General features: G+C 46.7%; 1 protein-coding gene across 8 annotated transcripts in view; it reads left to right on the top strand.

Moving 5' to 3' along the window:
• The window catches only part of zye (zona pellucida domain-containing protein zye), an 84,159-nt gene extending 60,317 nt beyond the window's left edge, over positions 1-23,842 (top strand). Inside the window, exons 2-11 of one of the 8 annotated variants that reach the window (XM_089739814.1) lie at positions 2,329-2,381; positions 8,002-8,276; positions 8,876-9,035; positions 9,499-9,696; positions 10,159-10,337; positions 10,837-10,972; positions 11,085-12,574; positions 12,695-16,276; positions 16,748-21,804; positions 22,847-23,842. In XM_089739814.1, the coding sequence (XP_089595940.1) occupies positions 2,349-2,381; positions 8,002-8,276; positions 8,876-9,035; positions 9,499-9,696; positions 10,159-10,337; positions 10,837-10,972; positions 11,085-12,574; positions 12,695-16,276; positions 16,748-21,804; positions 22,847-23,070 (11,334 nt within the window). In that variant the 5' untranslated portion in view covers positions 2,329-2,348 and the 3' untranslated portion in view covers positions 23,071-23,842. Of the gene's footprint in view, positions 1-2,328; positions 2,382-8,001; positions 8,277-8,875; positions 9,036-9,498; positions 9,697-10,158; positions 10,338-10,836; positions 10,973-11,084; positions 16,277-16,747; positions 21,805-22,846 lie in introns of all 8 variants that reach the window. The other 7 variants (XM_089739819.1, XM_089739813.1, XM_089739817.1 and 4 more) reach the window with 7 other exon arrangements.
• Positions 23,843-24,346: the final 504 nt, after the last annotated feature.

Genomic DNA, 24,346 nt, shown 5'->3' with positions numbered 1-24,346 from the left:
ATATTTAATTAAGTTTTTTCTCATTACCTCTATGTTCTGACGTTGATAATCTTAAATAAGAACGAAAAGCAGTCGACGTCGCCCCAAACACGTCATTTCGGATCCTCCCGATCCACTAACGGTGCTTTTAGGTACCTCAAGCACCGGTCATCGTCCTCGTCGAACCCGTCACTTGCGATGAGGGGCTCGACGAGTAAACTAACCCTCAGACACAGCCCACTGAGTTTATCGCCGGATCTCCTCAGTGGGTCGCGTTTCCGATTCGGTGGTAGATTCTGCGAAGCACGGCTCTTGCTAGGGTTCGTGTCAGCAACAACGTCAGGTTTGAACCCCGTGACCAACCCGGTGACGCTGATATGGTCTCTCAAGACCATCAGCTTAGGTAGCAATAAAAAAAACATCATGGAACACACGACAGCTACACGGCAAAACTAGGCGGCTTCGGTGGCTTAATACCTTTTGAAGGTCTTGATATCTCACTGCTTGTACCGTAAAATCAGTTCATTTGTTAGTGTGTCAGGGTCTGTGTCCTGACCGGTCCGACTGGTTCGGCCATCCCGCCGCCATTACATCACATACGAATCAATTGTACAACAGAAGCGGACATTTAACTTATTTTAATCATCTATACAATAATGGGCTACCTACTGTGAACTTACTGTTAAATTCACATACTAAGCGTGTTTTTATTTTTTTATTGCTTTAATGGGTGAACGAGCTCACAGCCCTCCTGTTGTTAAATGGTTACTGGAGCCCATAGACATCTATAACGTAAATGTGCCACCCACCTTGAGATATAAGTTCTGAGGTCTCAAGTATAGTTACAACGGCTGCCCCGCCCTTCAAACCGAAACGCATTACTGCTTCACCTGCCGTCAGTGCATACCCGGGCGGACTCACATGAGGTCCTACCACCAGTAAGTTAAATCATCTTTACAATAATGTTGTACCTACTAAGAATTAGTTGTTAAATTCTCATGATAATGTAGCGTGTGTGTCACATGATGACCATGATGTAAATACAGCACCGGGGGTCCGATTTCGAATTCCGCTCGGAGTATCTTGCGAGGGGGGGAAAGCTATCGGGTTTAAGAGACATTTTTAAAACTTTACAAGAGAACGATTTGAAGTTTAAAATTTGGAAAAAATATCATAACAAAAAAAACCCATCTTCAGCTATTATTTGAAAGCTTATTTGAAGTTAAATTTAAGACATCGAATTGTTGAGCTAATATTAAGTAAAAGAGACCTCTTAAATACAAAGATAAATGTCGCGTATCAACCGAAATGTCGCTTAGACCAGATAGCCTTGAAAGGCTGAAAACCAAATACTGTTTTTGTTGCACACTCCTGGTATGTACTCTAATATATTTGCAGAATTCATAACACAAACAAAACCTTGTCTTGGGCCCGTTGGATCAGAAATGTTTATAATTATTTTGTAAATAAAAAAATGTAAACTAACTAACTATAATAAAAAAAATTCAATCTAAAAACTATTTATGATAGATCTCAATTAAACTAAAACGATTATCATTCAATCAATATTTATGTGAATAAATTATGATTTATGTGTAAGTCACTAAATAAATTCGAATAATCCTAACATATTATAGTTTCAAGCTTCACCGATCAAACCGGATTATGTAATAATAATATGTGCATTAGCGTATAGTCTATCTATGGTTTACTCGTCTTCTATTTACGCTCAAATGACGTCATAGGCGTTGAGGTTGCGGTCAACCCTGTTTAGTAAAATAAACGCGGCTATTTTAAAAAAAATGAATGGTTTGCTTACACTCTTCTTGGTTTCTTTAAAGAACAATATAAGAATTAGTATTTAATATCTGTTACATTTATATCGTATGTAAATATAAATAATTCTCAAGGAAAAACAAAAATTAACTCGCCTTTTCTAAATAACAATTAAATTGTACGTTATTATTATTTCTCTGCGCAGTTAAGAAGAAATAATATAAACAAAACATAACATTCAAATTGTTTACATGTAAAATAAATTATTATCATAAATACATGTCAAGATTCATTCACTTGAAAAATCATAAGTTAACGAACAAATAAGTTCCGCATTTTGACTTGGTATCTCCGGGTGTGGACCGTGAACTTACAGCATTGGTGTTCGACTTAGTCAAAAGGTCAAATCTATGTTTAAAAATACGTTAACTTGCCATTGGCAGAAAACAGAATTTTATCATCAAATTTGGTACCTGTATCAAGCGTTTTTAAGCCACATTCAACACTTAGAATTAAACATTGCCGACAGAGCAGTCAATGAACTAACCTTAACCTTTTTTTTATCTTTTCCAGGTCCCCATGAAGCGGTTGTCATGCGCATAGCGACGCTGATTGCACTCGTGCAGGTAATAAATCACTTTTTTTTTTTTTTTTTTTATAACAAGTAAGAGGCAAACGAGCAAGACGGGTCACCTGATGGTAAGTGATTCACCGCCGCCCACGGTCACCAGCGTTTACGCCAGTGCGTTGCCTACCCTTCAGATAAGAATATGCTCTTTTCTTGAATAACCCAATGTCGCAGTTGTTGGGGAAGACCGCTGATGGCAACGAATTCCAGAGATTTACTGTGCGTGGCAGAAAACTGTTTTTAAAACGCATTGTAGTGGAACGCCAACCATCCAGATGGTGCGGATGATAGTTCCGGCGAGACGATCGGTTGCGAAAATCAGCGGCTTCTATTAAATTGAACAACTCCTCGGAACACTCCCCATTGTAAATTCTGTAAAGTATGCATAGGGAAGATAAATCCCTACGCAGTGCCAAAGGATCTAGCCGATCGGTAAGTACAGGATCGTCGACAATCCGAGATGCCCTACGTTGAATTCGGTCAAAGGGAGATAGCTGATAACCCGGAGCCCCGGCCCAAAGGTGGCAACAATACTCCATGTGAGGCCGCACCTGCGCCTTATACAGCTTAAGGCGGTGAGCCGGCTTGAAGTACTGTTTGGCCCTGTTGAGTACTCCGAGTTTTTTGGAGGCCATTTTAGCCTTGCTCTCCAAATGACCGCCAAACTGGACAACACTCGAAATGTCTACGCCCAGAATGCCTATGTTCGGCTTGGCACAAAGGTGAGTGTTTCCGAAGAGTGGCGATGCGACAAAGGGGGCTTTTTTAGCGGTAAACGCGCAAACTTGAGTCTTAGAAGGGTTAAACTGGACTAGATTTAGTCCCCCCCAATCGGAAATCTTCACAAGGGATGATTCGATTTCAGACACAAGTTTGTTCCGACACTCATCGACGTGATCCCGAGAGATATTGCTGCGGCCGAAATACAGTGCATCCACGGTACTGTCATCCGCATAGCAATGAATGCCACTGGTATGCAACAAATCATTGATATGCAGAATGAACAATGTCGGGGATAACACGCAGCCTTGGGGAACACCAGCATTTACGGTCCGGGGGTCCGAGCATGAGCCGTCTACGACGACTTTAACTCTCCGTTCCGCAAGGAAACTGCCGATCCACCTACAAAGTCTCTCAGGAAGCCCATAGGAAGGAAGCTTCGATAGTAAGGCTTTATGCCAAACCCGATCGAAGGCTTTCGCAATGTCCAAACTAACGCCTAGTGCCTCACCCCTACTCTCAACCGCCTGCGCCCAACGGTGAGTTAGTAAAGCCAAAAGATCACAAGCTGATCGGCCTTTGCGGAAGCCATATTGGCGGTCGCTGATCAGCTGGTGCTCTTCCAGGTAGCCCATGAGCTGGCGGTTGATTATGGATTCCATAATTTTGGAGAGCAAGGAGGTGATAGCGATAGGCCTGTAGTTGGACGGATCTGAGCGGTCGCCTTTTTTAGGGATCGGGTGTACTAGAGCCGTCTTCCATGAATGTGGGACAACGCCGAGGACATAAGAGTGTCTGAATAAGCGCGTTAAAACCGGTGCCAGCTCTGGAGCACACACCTTCAGCACAATAGGAGATATTCCATCGGGCCCACTCGACTTGTTGACATCCAGGGAGAATAGTGCTTTCCGCACAGCACACTGTGTGAAGCGGACGTCCGCCATTGTGGTTTCACACCTCGGGATGGTAGGAGGAGTGTTCCCCCTGTCGTCAAGAGTCGAGTTTTCCGCAAAGATAGAGCCAAGAAGATCGGCTTTCTCCCTTGCGGAATAGGCCAATGAACCATCCTCCCCACGCAAAGGTGGAAGCGTCGACCGACAGAAATTACCCTGGACAGCCTTGGCGAGAGACCAGAACGCACGAGAGCCAGATGGCAGGCGCGCCAGTCTCTCGCCAATTCTCCCAACGTAATTTGACTTTGCCAATGCAATTTGCTTCTTAAAGAACCTGGAAGCAGGAACTTAATACATAAATCATTAATAAATGATATTGTTTGTTATAGAGTTCAGCTAAGATCTTTTGAGACAGATAAATAAAAGTCTCTCTGATAGTAATATGATGTCTTCGTCTGACAGATGGCTAGTTTAATTAAAAAGTTTAGCTTTATTTAATAGACATAGAATAAGCGCTAATTCAGACACTGTAGGCCACGATGGGTTACTCTTCCTTTATTCAAGTATGGCAATTTGCTTCACGCGCCGCCATTGCTGCCAGTGTCGAGTTTATATAAATCTTCAATTTAAACACATACTATGTAATGATATAAAGCGAAATTATATGAAGCTGATTGATTTGAGACTTTAATCAATTAGGATATAATTAAATAAAATTACGGAGACTATTTCTGTGCACGTTTTGGGAGAACCTGAGAAGCTACGTCCGCCATCTTTGTTTCATTTTCCGACATTCATGCCCTTTTACAGATGCTAAAAAGTTAATAAATAACCGTTATTTATACATTTAAATCTGAAAAAACGATAAATTATCAAAATCAACAAAACTGCACAATTTCTCTAATCGCGTACCCGCCAAATAGTTGTACAGACAAACCATAGAGGTAACAAAACATATAAACCACGGATTGAATTTCAGCATCACTTTTAATTTGAGGTTGAAGTTGAAATTATATGTAGGTGAACCAATTGCCGAGGTTAGGAAATAGAAATACTGACTACAATTGTTACACTACAGTCCTAAACGTTGAAAATTAGAAACGATTTGTAATTTGGCACAACATACTTCGCTTATTTTAAAAGGTTAATGTAACAAACGTGTAACTAATGTTACTGCGTAAAGTGATTTAACTGACGAAAGGTTAAAGATCAAACAGCCAATTAGATGCCCATTTAAATTTTCAACGAATTCCCTGTTGCCAACATCAAAATGTATAAAAACTTTATTCTTTAAAATCGATTACCTACTGAGCACAATTATGAAATTTGCATTTTACCTCGTTTCATATTGACTAATGTAAATACTATTCAAATAAGACAATAGATTAACAAATATCTATGAATATTCATATAAAATAATGCTTCCTCTTACGTCTGGACAGATTTTATCAAACCGCTCAAATAGCTTTCTTACCTATAAGAAAAGTAATGTGTTTATTTTGAATTGATTAATGATAACGTGATGATAACAACTGACGACTGATGCGTGATCAAGTTTTTCTTTTATTGGTCTTGCTTAGTGTAGGACATCACGGCCCACGTGATGTTAAGTGATATCGACACCCAAGTTACAGCGTGGTCGCCCACCTCGAGATTTCAGATATGAGTCTCAATTGTGAAACTAGTTAAAGAAATTACTAGATAACACTTTCCCACGACATTTTATTCGGGGATTAAACTGAAGAAGTTGCAAACCAATGACCAAAGAAGCGCTAATTTAATATCGAGGTTTTATTTGGATTAAGTGCTCTGAGGATACCATCATCTTGTTTTTACCATCGCACCGCCCGCCACCAGAGTAGAGTTCATCCATACTACCTGGAGCCAATGCGTTCATCCACAGTGCGATTCCAGAGATCTTTTTTGCCCCGTACTATCCGGCTTTGGAATGAGTTCCGCTCCACGGTGTTCCCCGAGCGCTATGACATATCCTTCTTCAAACGAGGCTTGTGGAGAGTACTTAACGGTAGCCAGCGGCTTGGCTCTGCCCCTGGAATTGATGAAGTCCATGGGCGACGGTAACCATTCACTATCAGGTGGGCCGTATTCATCTGCCTACAAGGGCAATAAAAATTTTTTGGATTATTTAATTCCTTTTGACGGGTAGATAAACTCATGGCGGACTTGAAGCTGTGATAGGAACCCAAATTCATCACAAAGATGAACGTCGCTAGTCACCTTGACGCCTGTATGAATTTTAATGTATCAATAGCTGTTTATCTTTATTTGGCAGCCGGTACAGATCACTACTAAGTTTAATAATAGCTCAGACATAAACAGCACGGCAACCATTGACGGCAACCGTCTCGTGGCCGTATTCATGAAAAGATATTGAAATTTAAATCGTTTATTAACATCTTGTAAAACAACATTCTAACAAAAATGTTTTCATAACATCAACCTTTTTTTAAATTATGAGGAAACAAACGTGAGAGCGGTACATACATTGCACATTGTTTTGTATTTTGAACAATAAATTAGAGATCTCACTGATAAATAACATTACAATTAATTCGGATCTCAGGGAACGAACATTGCACCACGCTAATATGATTTGATAGGCTGCAAATTAGCAATAAGCGCCTATCTGACAAATTTATCTGTCTGACTATCGTGATACGCTAGCGACAGAGTGAATCATTCAAGTTCGAGACATAATAAACATAATTTATTTACCGTAGGTATGCACCTATTGCCTGTACCTAATGCTTTATTATTACGTACCTATATCTGCAGACAACGCTATCACTAAAACCAACTTGTTTAAGATTAGTAGAGTAGGTAGGTACTCATGTCATTTGCCCAGTGAGAACAATGAACCAAGAGTTGATTTCAACTAACAATATATTATTATGTACATATTCCATAAGCTTCAATGCGAGAAATTGAACCAACACACAATACATAAAAGAAAATAAAATAGAAATCCCGACTGCACTACTGACTAAAATGCGAAATAATATTACTATATTATAGACAGAACTTATTTATCCTTTTTTTGTTCCCGACTGCAAAATAATTAAAATAAAATAGAAATTGGTGATCAAAACATTTTAAATTATGTTCAATTAATGTGGTCGTTATTAAGTAGGTATAGGTCATGGAGTTAAACTAACTCTATGGTATAGGTACTTAATATTATATCCTCCATGATTCTAAAGCGTAAAAAATTAAAATTGATGGTGCTGTACCAAAGATGGCGTTTCTGGCTTTCTTGAAAGTCATGCATTTTATGTTCCTCCCTTCCCCCACAAATGCCCACAATAGGTACCTATTAGTTATTTTGGTAACTTGCTTCTTCAAAAAATGGAGTTTAATTTTAATTTTAATTCTCGGATGGAATTTCAAAAATAATAATGTAGTCCTGAGGTAGACACCGATATGACTCTGCCTTTGACATCGTTGATGTTCTGGGGCCAGGGTGTTCTATCTCCATCAGGTGGGGTGCAACATAATACACATAAACTAGTATTAGAAAAGCAACTTGAGAAATGTTTACGGGCGTGAGCCACTAGATGGCTTCGCTTCGATTAGTTTCTTATTGCTACTGTAGATGGCAGTAACATACTACTTATCCTATAATTTGTTTTGAAGGATTTTGCAAATTTTCAGGAACCACTAATTGATAAAATTTAATCAATTTGTCTATAACAAATAAAGACTTGTATGATTTATTATTTTTTATTTTTCTGTGTTTAGGTACACAATAATTAAATGTCTTATCTTTAACAACATTTAGGCTTAGGGGCATACGCTACAAGATGTCGATAGTTTCCATACAAAAAAATATATAACCTATACATAGTATCGCAGTTTTAGGCAAGAAACGAAAAACAATTTACATATTAAATACCTCAATTTATAGATATAACAACAAACTTAAATTAAAGACTACGTAAAAATTAAAAATATTATCTAATTTAATCAATATGTAAATTTTCACAGCTGTCGCTCGCTACAGCTGTTTCAGACGAGTTCAACACCCTCACAGCGGCTGAGTTGAACCTACAGCTCTCTCCTGAAAATGCCCTGTCTCCATTCTACGAGAGCTCTGAGGAAGGTGTCACCTTTGTCAGAGGCTCGAGAGCAGCCGACTCGCCATTGTCACCAGACATAGATGTTCAATGTTCAAATGATTATATCGATGTGACAGTAGAATTTTCGGATATTTATGATGGAATTATTTATAGTAAAGGATATTTGAGCGACCCTAAGTGCAAGTAAGTTCTACTTTCTATGTTCTATATGTAAACACCCAGTATAAATTTTGTGGATAGCTAATAGTCACCAAAGGATACAGGAAATGGAAATTGCTCATCAATTTTCATCAGTAAAAATGAAATGCTATCCAAACTAAAGACATCTCTCAATTATGTCTTATTTCCAATTATTAAGTGTTAGAGTTTCGATCCGAAGAATAAGAAAACCATATTAGGGTGCTACTGACACTTTAGTTCATGTCTTAAAAATGAGAAGATGTTTAAATATCTGTAATAAAGCAAAAATAAAAGTCATTACCTAGCTGTTATTCAGCTGTTTTTTTTTTGTTTTGTTTATTAGCCATTGACAAGCTCTAGTTTATGAAAAAAATATTTAGAAATAGTCTTCTGTTTTCATCATAAGTCAATACAAACAAAAAAGTTAATGTAACACATAAAATGAATATAAAACTTTGTGTTTCGCTGATGATACAGTTACCGTTCAATAATTATAATTGAATTGCAAATCATTAGACACACACAATTCAATTTAAAACAATAGTAAAGGATTTTTCTTATTGAATTGTACTACATATTAATTTCTATTAATAATTTTGCAGATATGTGTCACTGGGAGGCAGCCAATCTAGGTACTCATTCCGAGTTCCCTTAAATGGTTGCGGCTCTAGACCTCTCTGCAATGCTTGCGGCACTATCGACAATGTTCTCGTTTTCCAGGCTGATGACTTCATCCAGGGCTCAGCTGACTTTGCCCGAAAGGTCAGATTGATTTTTGATCAACTAAAGAGTATTCTCATAAACTAGCTTGGAAAATATTACCTAAAATGCAACCTGATTCTGTCCCATATTTAATGAATTTGAATTTTCTATGATTACAATTATGCTAAGGAACTTGCTTTAGAACCCACAAATTGACTTATCTATTAGAACTTCAACATATACATAAAATCCAGTAAATTATCAATCACACATTTTACTATCAAGACTTAACAGAAATAATTATAACTCTAACAAATTACTGAAAAGTGATTTGAAAAGTGAAATACATTCATATTAAACTTATTAATAGGGGTCCCATTCGCCGGGAGGAGAATTGACACATTCAAGCAAAATATAATAATTTCAAACTTGGTTCATGAATTAGGAATCAGTGAACACCCAACAAGGTGCAGTATAACATAGAAAATGCTCCCTTTCTAAAAATTTAAAATAATATTCCCAGATATCATGTGTTCGAACAACCCTAGAAGTATCTGCTGGATCAGATGGCAGTGCAGGTGCTGGAGCTTTAGCAGTTAGAGATGAACATACTCTAAAACTGAAGCCATTTATGGTTGACATGTTAGATATAGTTGCTGTCCAAGGACCAGCTGGAGGTGTCGAGTGCTGGATGGATATACAGAAGGGAGTGTTCCCTAATGTGAGTATAGTATGCTAGTATATTTTTAATAGTGTACTGAAACTGCCGTTATTACTTTAGTACCGTCACCCATCTTGAGACAAAAGTACCAATTGTAGGAAAATGTAATAGAATGACTTGTCCTTTTTTAAGACTTAGATTGGTGGACGGGTATCGCCTAGATGTCTAATACTTGGTGGTTGTAATGGTTACCGGAGTCAATGGACATCAACAGTTTAAATGCCACCAGACAGCATGAGATTTAAGTCTCAGTTTTATAGAAAAATGGCTGCCTCTCCCTTGAAATCTCAAGTCACCCTACAACCAGGATTCAATATAGCAATCATAGCTTTAATTTTGATAACAAAGAGTAAAACCATACTAAAAGTATTATCATGGCTTTGAAAGCCATAACATGTACTGATCGAAATCATTATTGACATTAGCTATTACAATAATATTTTTTTTCATTTTTGTTTGCAGACAACCCCGTTGAAAGATTTAATCAAGATAGGCGAATATCTGACTATTCTGGTGTACCTGAAAGATGTAAGAAACCAGTTCAATCTGAAGATACACGACTGCTGGGCCTATGATAGCGACAACTATGACAGCCCCAAAACAAATAAGATTCAACTTACAGACAAACAAGGATGCCCAAAGTATGTATGCTACTTGCATTCTTGAGTACATTATAAATGACTATAAATACTGGCTATTACATTATGCTGGTAAATATTGAACACTACAAACAGGGATACTGTCTGATTTTATATTTGGAAATTCTTGCAAACTTCTTTAACATATGTATGTATGTACGTCAATTGGGGCTGAAATGATCCAAGACCTCATTTACTACTAGTATACAAATGATTAGGCGCATACAATATTAAGCAACGATATTGGTAATTAGATTAATGTGGAATTTTAGATTATTATCATTATTATTATTATTAAGAAATACCTGTTAAACACTGGTTAAAAATAAGAAATAACGAAAATAATAAAAAAATTATAGTATTAATGATCAAATGTATCATTATTATAGGATTAATTTAATTTATTGCATTATTCGACAGAGATCAGCTCAGTTTTTTCTCTCTCTGTAATGCACTGACTTAAGCTTCTAATGTTTTTTTTTATTTTATTTTGTGTTTCAAGGAAGAAGAAACTAATTGATTTGTGGCAGAAGTCAACAAACACAGGCAAGAGTGGAGCCACTTTAATTGCATACAGCAAAGTGAGCGCTTTCCGCTTCCCCGAGACTGATCAAGTTTACCTAACGTGCAATGTAGAGGTACGAGCTTTATTTTTATTTATTTATTTCGTATCTGATGTTGGATGAAAATTCATTTTCCATTCATTGTGGAGAAAAGTGTACCTAACATTTTAAAATTAAAATTTTCTAGCTCTGCACAAGCAGTTGCGATGCAAGCTGCGATGGAATTATCAAGGAAGTGTCAACAACAATCAGACCGGATAGATGTTATCCGGGATCAAGAGAGCCTGGATGTCAAACAGCCACAGCGCCTCCACAAATCAAATGCTACCCTGGTTCGACAGACCCAAGGTGTCCTCAACCAACGACATCGTCACCACTGAGATGCTATCCTGGCAGTAATGACCCGCGTTGCCCCAAACCCACTACTCCTGAGGCACCCAGATGCTACCCAGGAAGCTCCGACCCTCGCTGTCCTCAACCCACAACACCAGCTCCGCCAAGATGTTTCCCGGGCTCGACAGACCCACGTTGTCCTATACCTACCACTCCTGAAGCACCCAGATGCTACCCAGGAAGCTCCGACCCTCGCTGTCCTCAACCCACAACACCAGCTCCGCCAAGATGTTTCCCGGGCTCGACAGACCCACGTTGTCCTAAACCTACCACTCCTGAAGCACCCAGATGCTACCCAGGAAGCTCCGACCCTCGCTGCCCTCAACCAACCACACCTGAGGCACCTAAATGTTTCCCGGGCTCGACAGACCCACGTTGTCCTAAACCTACCACTCCTGAAGCACCCAGATGCTACCCAGGAAGCTCCGACCCTCGCTGTCCTCAGCCCACAACACCAACTCCGCCAAGATGTTTCCCGGGCTCGACAGACCCACGGTGTCCCAAACCCACCACGCCTGAAGCACCTAGGTGCTACCCAGGAAGCTCCGATCCTCGCTGTCCTCAGCCCACAACACCAGCTCCTCCAAGATGTTTCCCGGGCTCGACAGACCCACGTTGTCCTAAACCTACAACTCCTGAAGCACCCACATGCTACCCAGGAAGCTTCGACCCTCGCTGTCCTCAGCCCACAACACCAGCTCCGCCAAGATGTTTCCCGGGCTCGACAGACCCACGGTGTCCCAAACCCACCACGCCTGAAGCACCTAGGTGCTACCCAGGAAGCTCCGATCCTCGCTGTCCTCAGCCCACAACACCAGCTCCCCCAAGGTGCTTCCCTGGTTCGAGTGACCCACGTTGTCCGAAACCCACCACTCCTGAGGCACCCAGATGCTACCCAGGAAGCTCGGACCCTCGCTGCCCTCAACCAACCACACCTGAGGCACCTAAATGTTTCCCTGGGTCCACAGACCAACGTTGTCCTAGACCAACTACTGCTAAGCCGGTGTGTTACCCAGGATCACCTGATCCTAAATGTCCGCAACCGTCGAGACCTACCACTCTGAACCCACCAACATACCTTCCGCCGTCAACTGCAATTCCGAGATGCGACCCAGGAAGCTCTGACCCTCGCTGTCCTCAGCCCACAACACCAGCACCACCGAGGTGTTTCCCGGGATCGACAGACCCACGGTGTCCCAAACCCACCACGCCTGAAGCACCTAGGTGCTACCCAGGAAGCTCCGATCCTCGCTGTCCTCAGCCCACAACACCAGCACCACCAAGGTGTTTTCCGGGCTCAACAGACCCACGTTGTCCTAAACCCACTACTCCTGAGGCACCCAGATGCTACCCAGGAAGCTCCGACCCTCGCTGTCCTCAGCCCACAACACCAGCACCACCAAGGTGTTTCCCGGGATCGACAGACCCACGGTGTCCCAAACCCACCACGCCTGAAGCACCTAGGTGCTACCCAGGAAGCTCCGATCCTCGCTGTCCTCAGCCCACAACACCAGCACCACCAAGGTGTTTCCCGGGCTCAACAGACCCACGTTGTCCTAAACCCACTACTCCTGAGGCACCCAGATGCTACCCAGGAAGCTCCGACCCTCGCTGTCCTCAGCCCACAACACCAGCTCCGCCAAGATGTTTCCCGGGCTCGACAGATCCACGTTGTCCTAAACCTACCACTCCTGAAGCACCCAGATGCTACCCAGGGAGCACCGACCCTCGCTGTCCTCAGCCCACAACACCAGCTCCTCCAAGATGTTTCCCGGGCTCGACAGACCCACGTTGTCCTAAACCTACAACTCCTGAAGCACCCACATGCTACCCAGGAAGCTCCGACCCTCGCTGTCCTCAGCCCACAACACCAGCATCGCCAAGATGTTTCCCGGGCTCGACAGACCCACGGTGTCCCAAACCCACCACGCCTGAAGCACCTAGGTGCTACCCAGGAAGCTCCGATCCTCGCTGTCCTCAGCCCACAACACCAGCTCCTCCAAGATGTTTCCCGGGCTCAACAGACCCACGTTGTCCTAAACCCACTACTCCTGAGGCACCCAGATGCTACCCAGGAAGCTCCGACCCTCGCTGTCCTCAGCCCACAACACCAGCTCCTCCAAGATGTTTCCCGGGCTCGACAGACCCACGTTGTCCTAAACTTACCACTCCTGAAGCACCCAGATGCTACCCAGGAAGCACCGACCCTCGCTGTCCTCAGCCCACAACACCAGCTCCTCCAAGATGTTTCCCGGGCTCGACAGACCCACGTTGTCCTAAACCTACAACTCCTGAAGCACCCACATGCTACCCAGGAAGCTCCGACCCTCGCTGTCCTCAGCCCACAACACCAGCTCCTCCAAGATGTTTCCCGGGCTCGACAGACCCACGTTGTCCTAAACTTACCACTCCTGAAGCACCCAGATGCTACCCAGGAAGTTCCGACCCTCGCTGTCCTCAGCCCACAACACCAACTCCGCCAAGGTGTTTCCCTGGATCAACAGACCCACGTTGTCCCAAACCCACCACTCCGGAGGCACCAAGATGCTACCCAGGAAGCTCCGACCCTCGCTGTCCTCAGCCCACAACACTAGCTCCCCCGAGGTGCTTCCCTGGTTCGAGTGACCCACGTTGTCCGAAACCCACCACTCCTGAGGCACCCAGATGCTACCCAGGAAGCTCGGACCCTCGCTGCCCTCAACCAACCACTCCAAAACCAACCACACCTGAGGCACCTAAATGTTTCCCTGGGTCCACAGACCAACGTTGTCCTAGACCAACTACTGCTAAGCCGGTGTGTTATCCAGGATCACCTGATCCTAATTGTCCGCAACCGTCGAGACCTACCACTCTGAACCCACCAACATACCTTCCGCCGTCAACTGCAATTCCGAGATGCGACCCAGGAAGCTCTGACCCTCGCTGTCCTCAGCCCACAACACCAGCACCACCGAGGTGTTTCCCGGGATCGACAGACCCACGGTGTCCCAAACCCACCACCCCTGAGGCACCTAGATGCTACCCAGGAAGCTCCGACTCTCGCTGTCCTCAGCCCACAACACCAGCACCACCAAGGTGTTTCCCGGGATCGACAGACCCACGGTGCCCCAAACCCACCACGCCTGAAGCACCTAGGTGCTACCCAGGAAACTCCGATCCTCGCTGTCCTCAGCCCACAACACCAGCACCACCAAGGTGTTTCCCGGGCTCAACAGATCCACGTTGTCCTAAACCCACTACTCCTGAGGCACCCAGATGCTATCCAGGAAGCTCCGACCCTCGCTGTCCTCAGCCAACAGCACCAGCTCCGCCAAGGTGTTTCCCGGGATCGACAGACCCACGGTGTCCCAAACCTACCACCCCTGAGGCACCTAGATGCTACCCAGGAAGCTCCGACCCTCGCTGTCCTCAGCCAACAACACAAGCTCCGCCAAAATGTTTCCCAGGCTCGACAGACCCACGTTGTCCTAAACCTACCACTCCTGAAGCACCCAGATGCTACCCAGGAAGCTCCGACCCTCGCTGTCCTCAGCCAACAACACCAGCTCCGCCAAAATGTTTCCCAGGCTCGACAGACCCACGTTGTCCTAAACCTACCACTCCTGAAGCACCCAGATGCTACCCAGGAAGCTCCGACCCCCGCTGTCCTCAGCCCACAACACCAGCACCACCAAGGTGTTTCCCGGGCTCAACAGACCCACGTTGTCCTAAACCCACTACTCCTGAGGCACCCAGATGCTACCCAGGAAGCTCCGACCCTCGCTGTCCCCAGCCCACAACACCAACTCCGCCAAGGTGTTTCCCTGGATCAATAGACCCACGTTGTCCGAAACCCACCACTCCTGAGGCACCCAGATGCTACCCAGGAAGCTCGGACCCTCGCTGCCCTCAACCAACCACTCCAAAACCAACCACACCTGAGGCACCTAAATGTTTCCCTGGGTCCACAGACCAACGTTGTCCTAGACCTACTACTGCTAAGCCGGTGTGTTACCCAGGATCACCTGATCCTAAATGTCCGCAACCGTCGAGACCTACCACTCTGAACCCACCAACATACCTTCCGCCGTCAACTGCAATTCCGAGATGCGACCCAGGAAGCTCTGACCCTCGCTGTCCTCAGCCCACAACACCAGCACCACCAAGGTGTTTCCCGGGATCGACAGACCCACGGTGTCCCAAACCCACCACCCCTGAGGCACCTAGATGCTACCCAGGAAGCTCCGACCCTCGCTGTCCTCAGCCCACAACACCAGCACCACCAAGGTGTTTCCCGGGCTCAACAGATCCACGCTGTCCTAAGCCCACTACTCCTGAGGCACCCAGATGCTATCCAGGAAGCTCCGACCCTCGCTGTCCTCAGCCAACAACACCAGCTCCGCCAAAATGTTTCCCGGGCTCGACAGACCCACGTTGTCCCAAACCCACCACTCCGGAGGCACCCAGATGCTACCCAGGAAGTTCCGACCCTCGCTGTCCTCAGCCCACAACACCAGCACCACCAAGGTGTTTCCCGGGCTCAACAGACCCACGTTGTCCTAAAACCACTACTCCTGAGGCACCCAGATGCTACCCAGGAAGCTCCGATCCTCGCTGTCCTCAGCCCACAACACCAGCTCCTCCAAGATGTTTCCCGGGCTCAACAGACCCACGTTGTCCTAAACCTACCACTCCTGAAGCACCCAGATGCTACCCAGGAAGCTCCGACCCTCGCTGTCCTCAGCCAACAACACCAGCTCCGCCAAAATGTTTCCCGGGCTCAACAGACCCACGTTGTCCTAAACCCACTACTCCTGAGGCACCCAGATGCTACCCAGGAAGCTCCGACCCTCGCTGTCCTCAGCCCACAACACCAACTCCGCCAAGGTGTTTCCTTGGATCAACAGACCCACGTTGTCCCAAACCCACCACTCCGGAGGCACCCAGATGCTACCCAGGAAGCTCCGACCCTCGCTGTCCTCAGCCCACAACACCAACTCCGCCAAGGTGTTTCCCTGGATCAACAGACCCACGTTGTCCCAAACCCACCACTCCGGAGGCACCCAGATGCTACCCAGGAAGCTCCGACCCTCGCTGTCCTCAGCCTACAACACCAGCTCCCCCAAGGTGCTTCCCTGGTTCGAATGACCCGCGTTGTCCGAAACCCACCACTCCTGAGGCACCCAGATGCTTCCCAGGAAGCTCGGACCCTCGCTGCCCTCAACCAACCACTCCAAAACCAACCACACCTGAGGCACCTAAATGTTTCCCTGGGTCCACAGACCAACGTTGTCCTAGACCAACTACTGCTAAGCCGGTGTGTTACCCAGGATCACCTGATCCTAAATGTCCGCAACCGTCGAGACCTACCACTCTGAACCCACCAACATACCTTCCGCCGTCAACTGCAATTCCGAGATGCGACCCAGGAAGCTCTGACCCTCGCTGTCCTCAGCCCACAACACCAGCACCACCAAGGTGTTTCCCGGGATCGACAGACCCACGGTGTCCCAAACCCACCACCCCTGAGGCACCTAGATGCTACCCAGGAAGCTCCGACCCTCGCTGTCCTCAGCCCACAACACCAGCACCACCAAGGTGTTTCCCGGGCTCAACAGATCCACGCTGTCCTAAGCCCACTACTCCTGAGGCACCCAGATGCTATCCAGGAAGCTCCGACCCTCGCTGTCCTCAGCCAACAACACCAGCTCCGCCAAAATGTTTCCCGGGCTCGACAGACCCACGTTGTCCCAAACCCACCACTCCGGAGGCACCCAGATGCTACCCAGGAAGCTCCGACCCTCGCTGTCCTCAGCCCACAACACCAGCTCCGCCAAGATGTTTCCCGGGCTCGACAGACCCACGTTGTCCTAAACCTACCACTCCTGAAGCACCCAGATGCTACCCAGGAAGCTCCGACCCTCGCTGTCCTCAGCCCACAACACCAGCAACACCAAGGTGTTTCCCGGGCTCAACAGACCCACGTTGTCCTAAACCCACTACTCCTGAGGCACCCAGATGCTACCCAGGAAGCTCCGACCCTCGCTGTCCTCAGCCCACAACACCAGCACCACCAAGATGTTTCCTGGGTTCGACAGACCCACGTTGTCCTAAACCTACCACTCCTGAAGCACCCAGATGCTACCCAGGAAGCTCCGACCCTCGCTGTCCTCAGCCCACAACACCAGCTCCGCCAAGATGTTTCCCGGGCTCGACAGACCCACGTTGTCCTAAACCTACCACTCCTGAAGCACCCAGATGCTACCCAGGAAGCTCCGACCCTCGCTGTCCTCAGCCCACAACACCAACTCCGCCAAGGTGTTTCCCTGGATCAACAGACCCACGTTGTCCCAAACCCACCACTCCGGAGGCACCCAGATGCTACCCAGGAAGCTCCGACCCTCGCTGTCCTCAGCCTACAACACCAGCTCCCCCAAGGTGCTTCCCTGGTTCGAATGACCCACGTTGTCCGAAACCCACCACTCCTGAGGCACCCAGATGCTTCCCAGGAAGCTCGGACCCTCGCTGCCCTCAACCAACCACTCCAAAACCAACCACACCTGAGGCACCTAAATGTTTCCCTGGGTCCACAGACCAACGTTGTCCTAGACCAACTACTGCTAAGCCGGTGTGTTACCCAGGATCACCTGATCCTAAATGTCCGCAACCGTCGAGACCTACCACTCTGAATCCACCAACATACCTTCCGCCGTCAACTGCAATTCCGAGATGCTACCCAGGAAGCTCCGACCCTCGCTGTCCTCAGCCCACAACACCAGCTCCGCCAAGATGTTTCCCGGGCTCGACAGACCCACGTTGTCCTAAACCTGCCACTCCTGAAGCACCCAGATGCTACCCAGGAAGCTCCGACCCTCGCTGTCCTCAGCCCACAACACCAGCTCCGCCAAGATGTTTCCCGGGCTCGACAGACCCACGTTGTCCTAAACCTACCACTCCTGAAGCACCCAGATGCTACCCAGGAAGCTCCGACCCTCGCTGCCCTCAGCCCACAACACCAGCAACACCAAGGTGTTTCCCGGGCTCAACAGACCCACGTTGTCCTAAACCCACTACTCCTGAGGCACCCAGATGCTACCCAGGAAGCTCCGACCCTCGCTGTCCTCAGCCCACAACACCAGCACCACCAAGATGTTTCCTGGGTTCGACAGACCCACGTTGTCCTAAACCTACTACTCCTGAAGCACCCAGATGCTACCCAGGAAGCTCCGACCCTCGCTGTCCTCAGCCCACAACACCAGCTCCGCCAAGATGTTTCCTGGGCTCGACAGACCCACGTTGTCCTAAACCTACCACTCCTGAAGCACCCAGATGCTACCCAGGAAGCTCCGACCCTCGCTGTCCTCAGCCCACAACACCAACTCCGCCAAGGTGTCTCCCTGGATCAACAGACCCACGTTGTCCCAAACCCACCACTACGGAGGCACCAAGATGCTACCCAGGAAGCTCCGACCCTCGCTGTCCTCAGCCCACAACACCAGCTCCCCCGAGGTGCTTCCCTGGTTCGAGTGACCCACGTTGTCCGAAACCCACCACTCCTGAGGCACCCAGATGCTACCCAGGAAGCTCGGACCATCGCTGCCCTCAACCAACCACTCCAAAACCAACCACACCTGAGGCACCTAAATGTTTCCCTGGATCCACAGACCAACGTTGTCCTAGACCAACTACTGCTAAGCCGGTGTGTTACCCAGGATCACCTGATCCTAAATGTCCGCAACCGTCGAGACCTACCACTCTGAACCCACCAACATACCTTCCGCCGTCAACTGCGATTCCGAGATGCTACCCAGGAAGCTCCGACCCTCGCTGTCCTCAGCCCACAACACCAGCACCACCGAGGTGTTTCCCGGGATCGACAGACCCACGTTGTCCTAAACCTACCACTCCTGAAGCACCCAGATGCTACCCAGGAAGCTCCGACCCCCGCTGTCCTCAGCCCACAACACCAGCACCACCAAGGTGTTTCCCGGGATCGACAGACCCACGGTGTCCCAAACCCACTACCCCTGAGGCACCTAGATGCTACCCAGGAAGCTCCGACCCTCGCTGTCCTCAGCCCACAACACCAGCTCCGGCAAGATGTTTCCCGGGATCGACAGACCCTCGGTGTCCCAAACCCACCACCCCTGAGGCACCTAGATGCTACCCAGGAAGCTCCGACCCTCGCTGTCCTCAGCCCACAACACTAGCACCACCAAGATGTTTCCCGGGATCGACAGACCCACGTTGTCCCAAACCTACCACTCCTGAGGCACCCAGATGCTACCCAGGAAGCTCCGACCCTCGCTGTCCTCAGCCCACAACACTAGCACCACCAAGATGTTTCCCGGGATCGGCAGACCCACGGTGTCCCAAACCCACCACCCCTGAGGCACCTAGATGCTACCCAGGAAGCTCCGACCCCCGCTGTCCTCAGCCCACAACACCAACTCCGCCAAGGTGTTTCCCTGGATCAATAGACCCACGTTGTCCGAAACCCACCACTCCTGAGGCACCCAGATGCTACCCAGGAAGCTCGGACCCTCGCTGCCCTCAACCAACCACTCCAAAACCAACCACACCTGAGGCACCTAAATGTTTCCCTGGATCCACAGACCAACGTTGTCCTAGACCAACTACTGCTAAGCCGGTGTGTTACCCAGGATCACCTGATCCTAAATGTCCGCAACCGTCGAGACCTACCACTCTGAACCCACCAACATACCTTCCGCCGTCAACTGCGATTCCGAGATGCTACCCAGGAAGCTCCGACCCTCGCTGTCCTCAGCCCACAACACCAGCACCACCAAGGTGTTTCCCGGGCTCGACAGACCCACGTTGTCCTAAACCTACCACTCCTGAAGCACCCAGATGCTACCCAGGAAGCTCCGACCACCGCTGTCCTCAGCCCACAACACCAGCACCACCAAGGTGTTTCCCGGGATCGACAGACCCACGGTGTCCCAAACCCACTACCCCTGAGGCACCTAGATGCTACCCAGGAAGCTCCGACCCTCGCTGTCCTCAGCCCACAACACCAGCTCCGCCAAGATGTTTCCCGGGCTCGACAGACCCACGGTGTCCCAAACCTACCACTCCTGAGGCACCCAGATGCTACCCAGGAAGCTCCGACCCTCGCTGTCCTCAGCCCACAACACTAGCACCACCAAGGTGTTTCCCGGGATCGACAGACCCACGGTGTCCCAAACCCACCACCCCTGAGGCACCTAGATGCTACCCAGGAAGCTCCGACCCTCGCTGTCCTCAGCCCACAACACCAGCTCCGCCAAGATGTTTCCCGGGATCGACAGACCCACGGTGTCCCAAACCCACCACCCCTGAGGCACCTAGATGCTACCCAGGAAGCTCCGACCCTCGCTGTCCTCAGCCAACAACACAAGCTCCGCCAAAATGTTTCCCAGGCTCGACAGACCCACGTTGTCCTAAACCTACCACTCCTGAAGCACCCAGATGCTACCCAGGAAGCTCCGACCCTCGCTGTCCTCAACCCACAACACCAGCTCCGCCAAGATGTTTCCCGGGCTCGACAGACCCACGTTGTCCTAAACCTACCACTCCTGAGGCACCCAGATGCTACTCAGGAAGCTCCGACCCCCGCTGTCCTCAGCCCACAACACCAACACCACCAAGGTGTTTCCCGGGATCGACAGACCCACGGTGTCCCAAACCCACCACCCCTGAGGCACCTAGATGCTACCCAGGAAGCTCCGACCCTCGCTGTCCTCAGCCCACAACACCAGCTCCGCCAAGATGTTTCCCTGGATCTACAGACCCACGTTGTCCCAAACCCACCACTCCTGAGGCACCCAGATGCTACCCAGGAAGCTCTGACCCTCGCTGTCCTCAGCCCACAACTCCAGCTCCGCCAAAGTGTTTGCCTGGATCAACAGACCCTCGTTGTCCCAAACCCACCACTCCTGAAGCACCCAGATGCTACCCAGGAAGCTCGGACCCTCGCTGTCCTCAGCCAACAACACCAGCTCCCCCAAGATGCTTCCCTGGTTCGAGTGACTCACGTTGTCCGAAACCCACCACTCCTGAGGCACCCAGATGCTACCCAGGAAGCTCGGACCCTCGCTGTCCTCAGCCCACAACACTAGCTCCCCCAAGATGCTTCCCTGGTTCGAGTGACCCACGTTGTCCGAAACCCACCACTCCTGAGGCACCCAGATGCTACCCAGGAAGCTCGGACCCTCGCTGCCCTCAACCCACATCACCAACTCCGCCAAGATGTTTCCCGGGATCAACTGACCCACGTTGTCCTAAACCCACCACTCCTGAAGGACCCAGATGCTATCCAGGCAGTTCAGACCCCAGATGTCCAAACCCGACGATTCCGACACCTAGTTCCTGTTATCCAGGTTCAAAAGATCCAAAATGTCCTCAACCATTCGCCCCAAGCAGCACAAATCCACCATCCACGTATCTACCACCATTCCCTGATGAAAACGAAATAAATGCCGACAAAAGAATATCTGCTAACGAATTATCGGATGATTCTCTTCTTGGCCCAGGTAAGGAGCGTCACTCTTTCACTATACCATTTCACCTTTATTATGTACCAAATACGACGTATACGACAATGTTTCGTGAACTTTGCAATACTTAACCTCTTTGATAATGTGTCAGAGACAAAATGCCGGCAACTATAATATTATAAATTTACTAAAAACGGGACGAGTGCGTGTAAAATACAAGACAATGCTACCGAATTACGACTATTATCGTTATTAAGTTAACCCTGTTAGTGCTAAGCTTATTTTCACATAAATTGCAGAAAAAGCTAAAGGATTTTTGAAAAAGAAATCTTTACAAAAAACTATAACTTAAATAAAAATATATTGCTTAGATGGTTGGACGAGCTCACAGCCCACCAGGTGTTAAGTGGTTACTAGAGCCCATAGACCCAACTTGAGATATAAGTTTTAAGGTCTCAGTATGGTTACAACGACTGCCCCACCCTTCAAACCGAAACGCATTACTGCTTCACGGTAGAAATAGGCAGAGTGGTGGCACCTACCAGCGCGGACTCACAAGAGGTCCTACCACCAGTAATTACGCAAATTATAATTTTGCGGGTTTCATTTTTATTACACGATGTTATTCCTTCACCGTGGAAGTCAATCATGAACATTTGGTACATACGTATTTCATTAGAAAAATTGGTACCCGTCGGCGGGATTCGAACACCGTTGCATCGTTAGATACGAATGCACCGGACGCCTTATCCTTTAAGCCACGCCGACTTCATAATGCTAATGACACGCATTCTAAACTCTGACAACAGATCGTAAAACTTATTTTCTAAACTAGTTCATGATAAAATAATACTCTAACTGAAGTTTAATGAACTTAATGCCAGAATCTGTTCTGACAGTCTTCAATTTAAACGACAGCCAAATATCTAACCTTTATGTTATAAAATTACGTGCTGTTATTGCTGCTTCAATAAAAAACACGAAACGTCAAAACACCGAGCACAGATTAGTTTAATCGCTTTTACCAATAATGACATCATTATTTATAATTTAATCTGCGTTTCATTATTTTTTTTAGATTTTTTCCAGTCCGAACGAACCAAGCCTAGGTCTAGAACAGCGAGAGACGTCAGTGGTATTAGCGAGGCAGTAGCGAATACGAGCAACGGGATATTTTTGGCAATAGGAGCAACCGCTTTCATGGTTCTCTCTGTTACATTGATGATTTACTTGTTAAAATGCAGCAGGAAGGAAAACAGAAAAACCGCGAATCCTATTGCTAAAATCGAAAACCTTTGTTAATATAGAACGTGTGTACAAATGAAATTTGTTATTTTAATGTGATATTATGTTTTTATACAGTTACGTTACCATTCTTACAAGTACGAAATGGCTGCGATTTTTTTTTTTTTTATATTTTATTTAGTAAACGACCTGTCACTGCCTACTTTTAGCTTTATATTTTTTCGGGCGCTTCAAAATGCCTATTTTATAGTTACATAAAATAGTGCCATACTGACTTGTATTAAAGTATTCTCAAAAGATATATTATGTATGTAATTCCTAGTCAAAGTATATATGATTTTGCATTGTCAATTTTTAATGAAATCCTCGTATGTACATCTAAAACATTTATTATTGTCATTGATTAACGAATATACTCATTTGTGATATTTTTTTATTGTAAATATATTTTTTTTATCTGTACAACTTTGTGGCCATTCATTATTTAGAACTTATATACTCTATATCATAATTTTATATACATTCTCTTTAAAAAAATGTCATTTAATGTACACATAATTACGTACATAGAAAATCTGTTGCGTCATGTGTTTTTAACGTCGGTCATGAATGTAATGTCACATTTGACAGCTGAGTTATTGTTTTATTGACACTTAATTTAACGAACCGAATTTGGACTACTCGAACTTACGATTCAGAGGCAAAACATCATGATCGGTGTTGAGATTATCCACGTTGAGAATGAATATAAATATATTAATAATGTCATTTTAAATGTTAGCGCGATTGCTTTTTGAGACAATCTAAATAAACATTCTATGAATGTCTAGACTTTGTTTTATCCCTACCTGGTAGCCTAAGGAGATATTCCAGCTACGCTCGAATGGGTATTTGAGTTCACGGATTAAACCTGAGAGAATTTGCTAACTCTAGCCCTAGCAAGAGCAGCACTTCGCTGAATAAGCCACCGGATCTGAATCACGACCCACTGAGAAGATCCGGATCTCAGTGAGTTGTGTCTGTGAGTTAGGTTTCGCGTCGAACTCTTGGTGATAAGCGGTGCTTGAAAAGCTTAAAGCAACAAGAGTAAATCCGGGGATCCGACTAGACATGTTTCGGACGACGGCGACTTTGCATTGTCCCGTCGTCTGGGTCAGATAAGGTAATTAGCAGCGGTTATCGTGTCACGCCGCTTTATTAAAATAGCGTTCTGCCGCTTCCTTAAGATCCTTAGGTATCGATTCTGTGGTAGCTATCATAACCACAAGAAATTTAACAGATGCCAGAATCTCGCTTACGACGTTTCAAGATAAGCTTACATATATAAAATTAC

Source organism: Bombyx mandarina, chromosome A1 (genome assembly GCF_030267445.1).
Source record: "Bombyx mandarina strain Sakado chromosome A1, ASM3026744v2".
Taxonomy (NCBI): domain Eukaryota; kingdom Metazoa; phylum Arthropoda; class Insecta; order Lepidoptera; family Bombycidae; genus Bombyx; species Bombyx mandarina.
The sequence above is the reverse complement of the archived record's forward strand: the minus strand, read 5'-3'. Positions and strand labels throughout refer to the sequence as shown.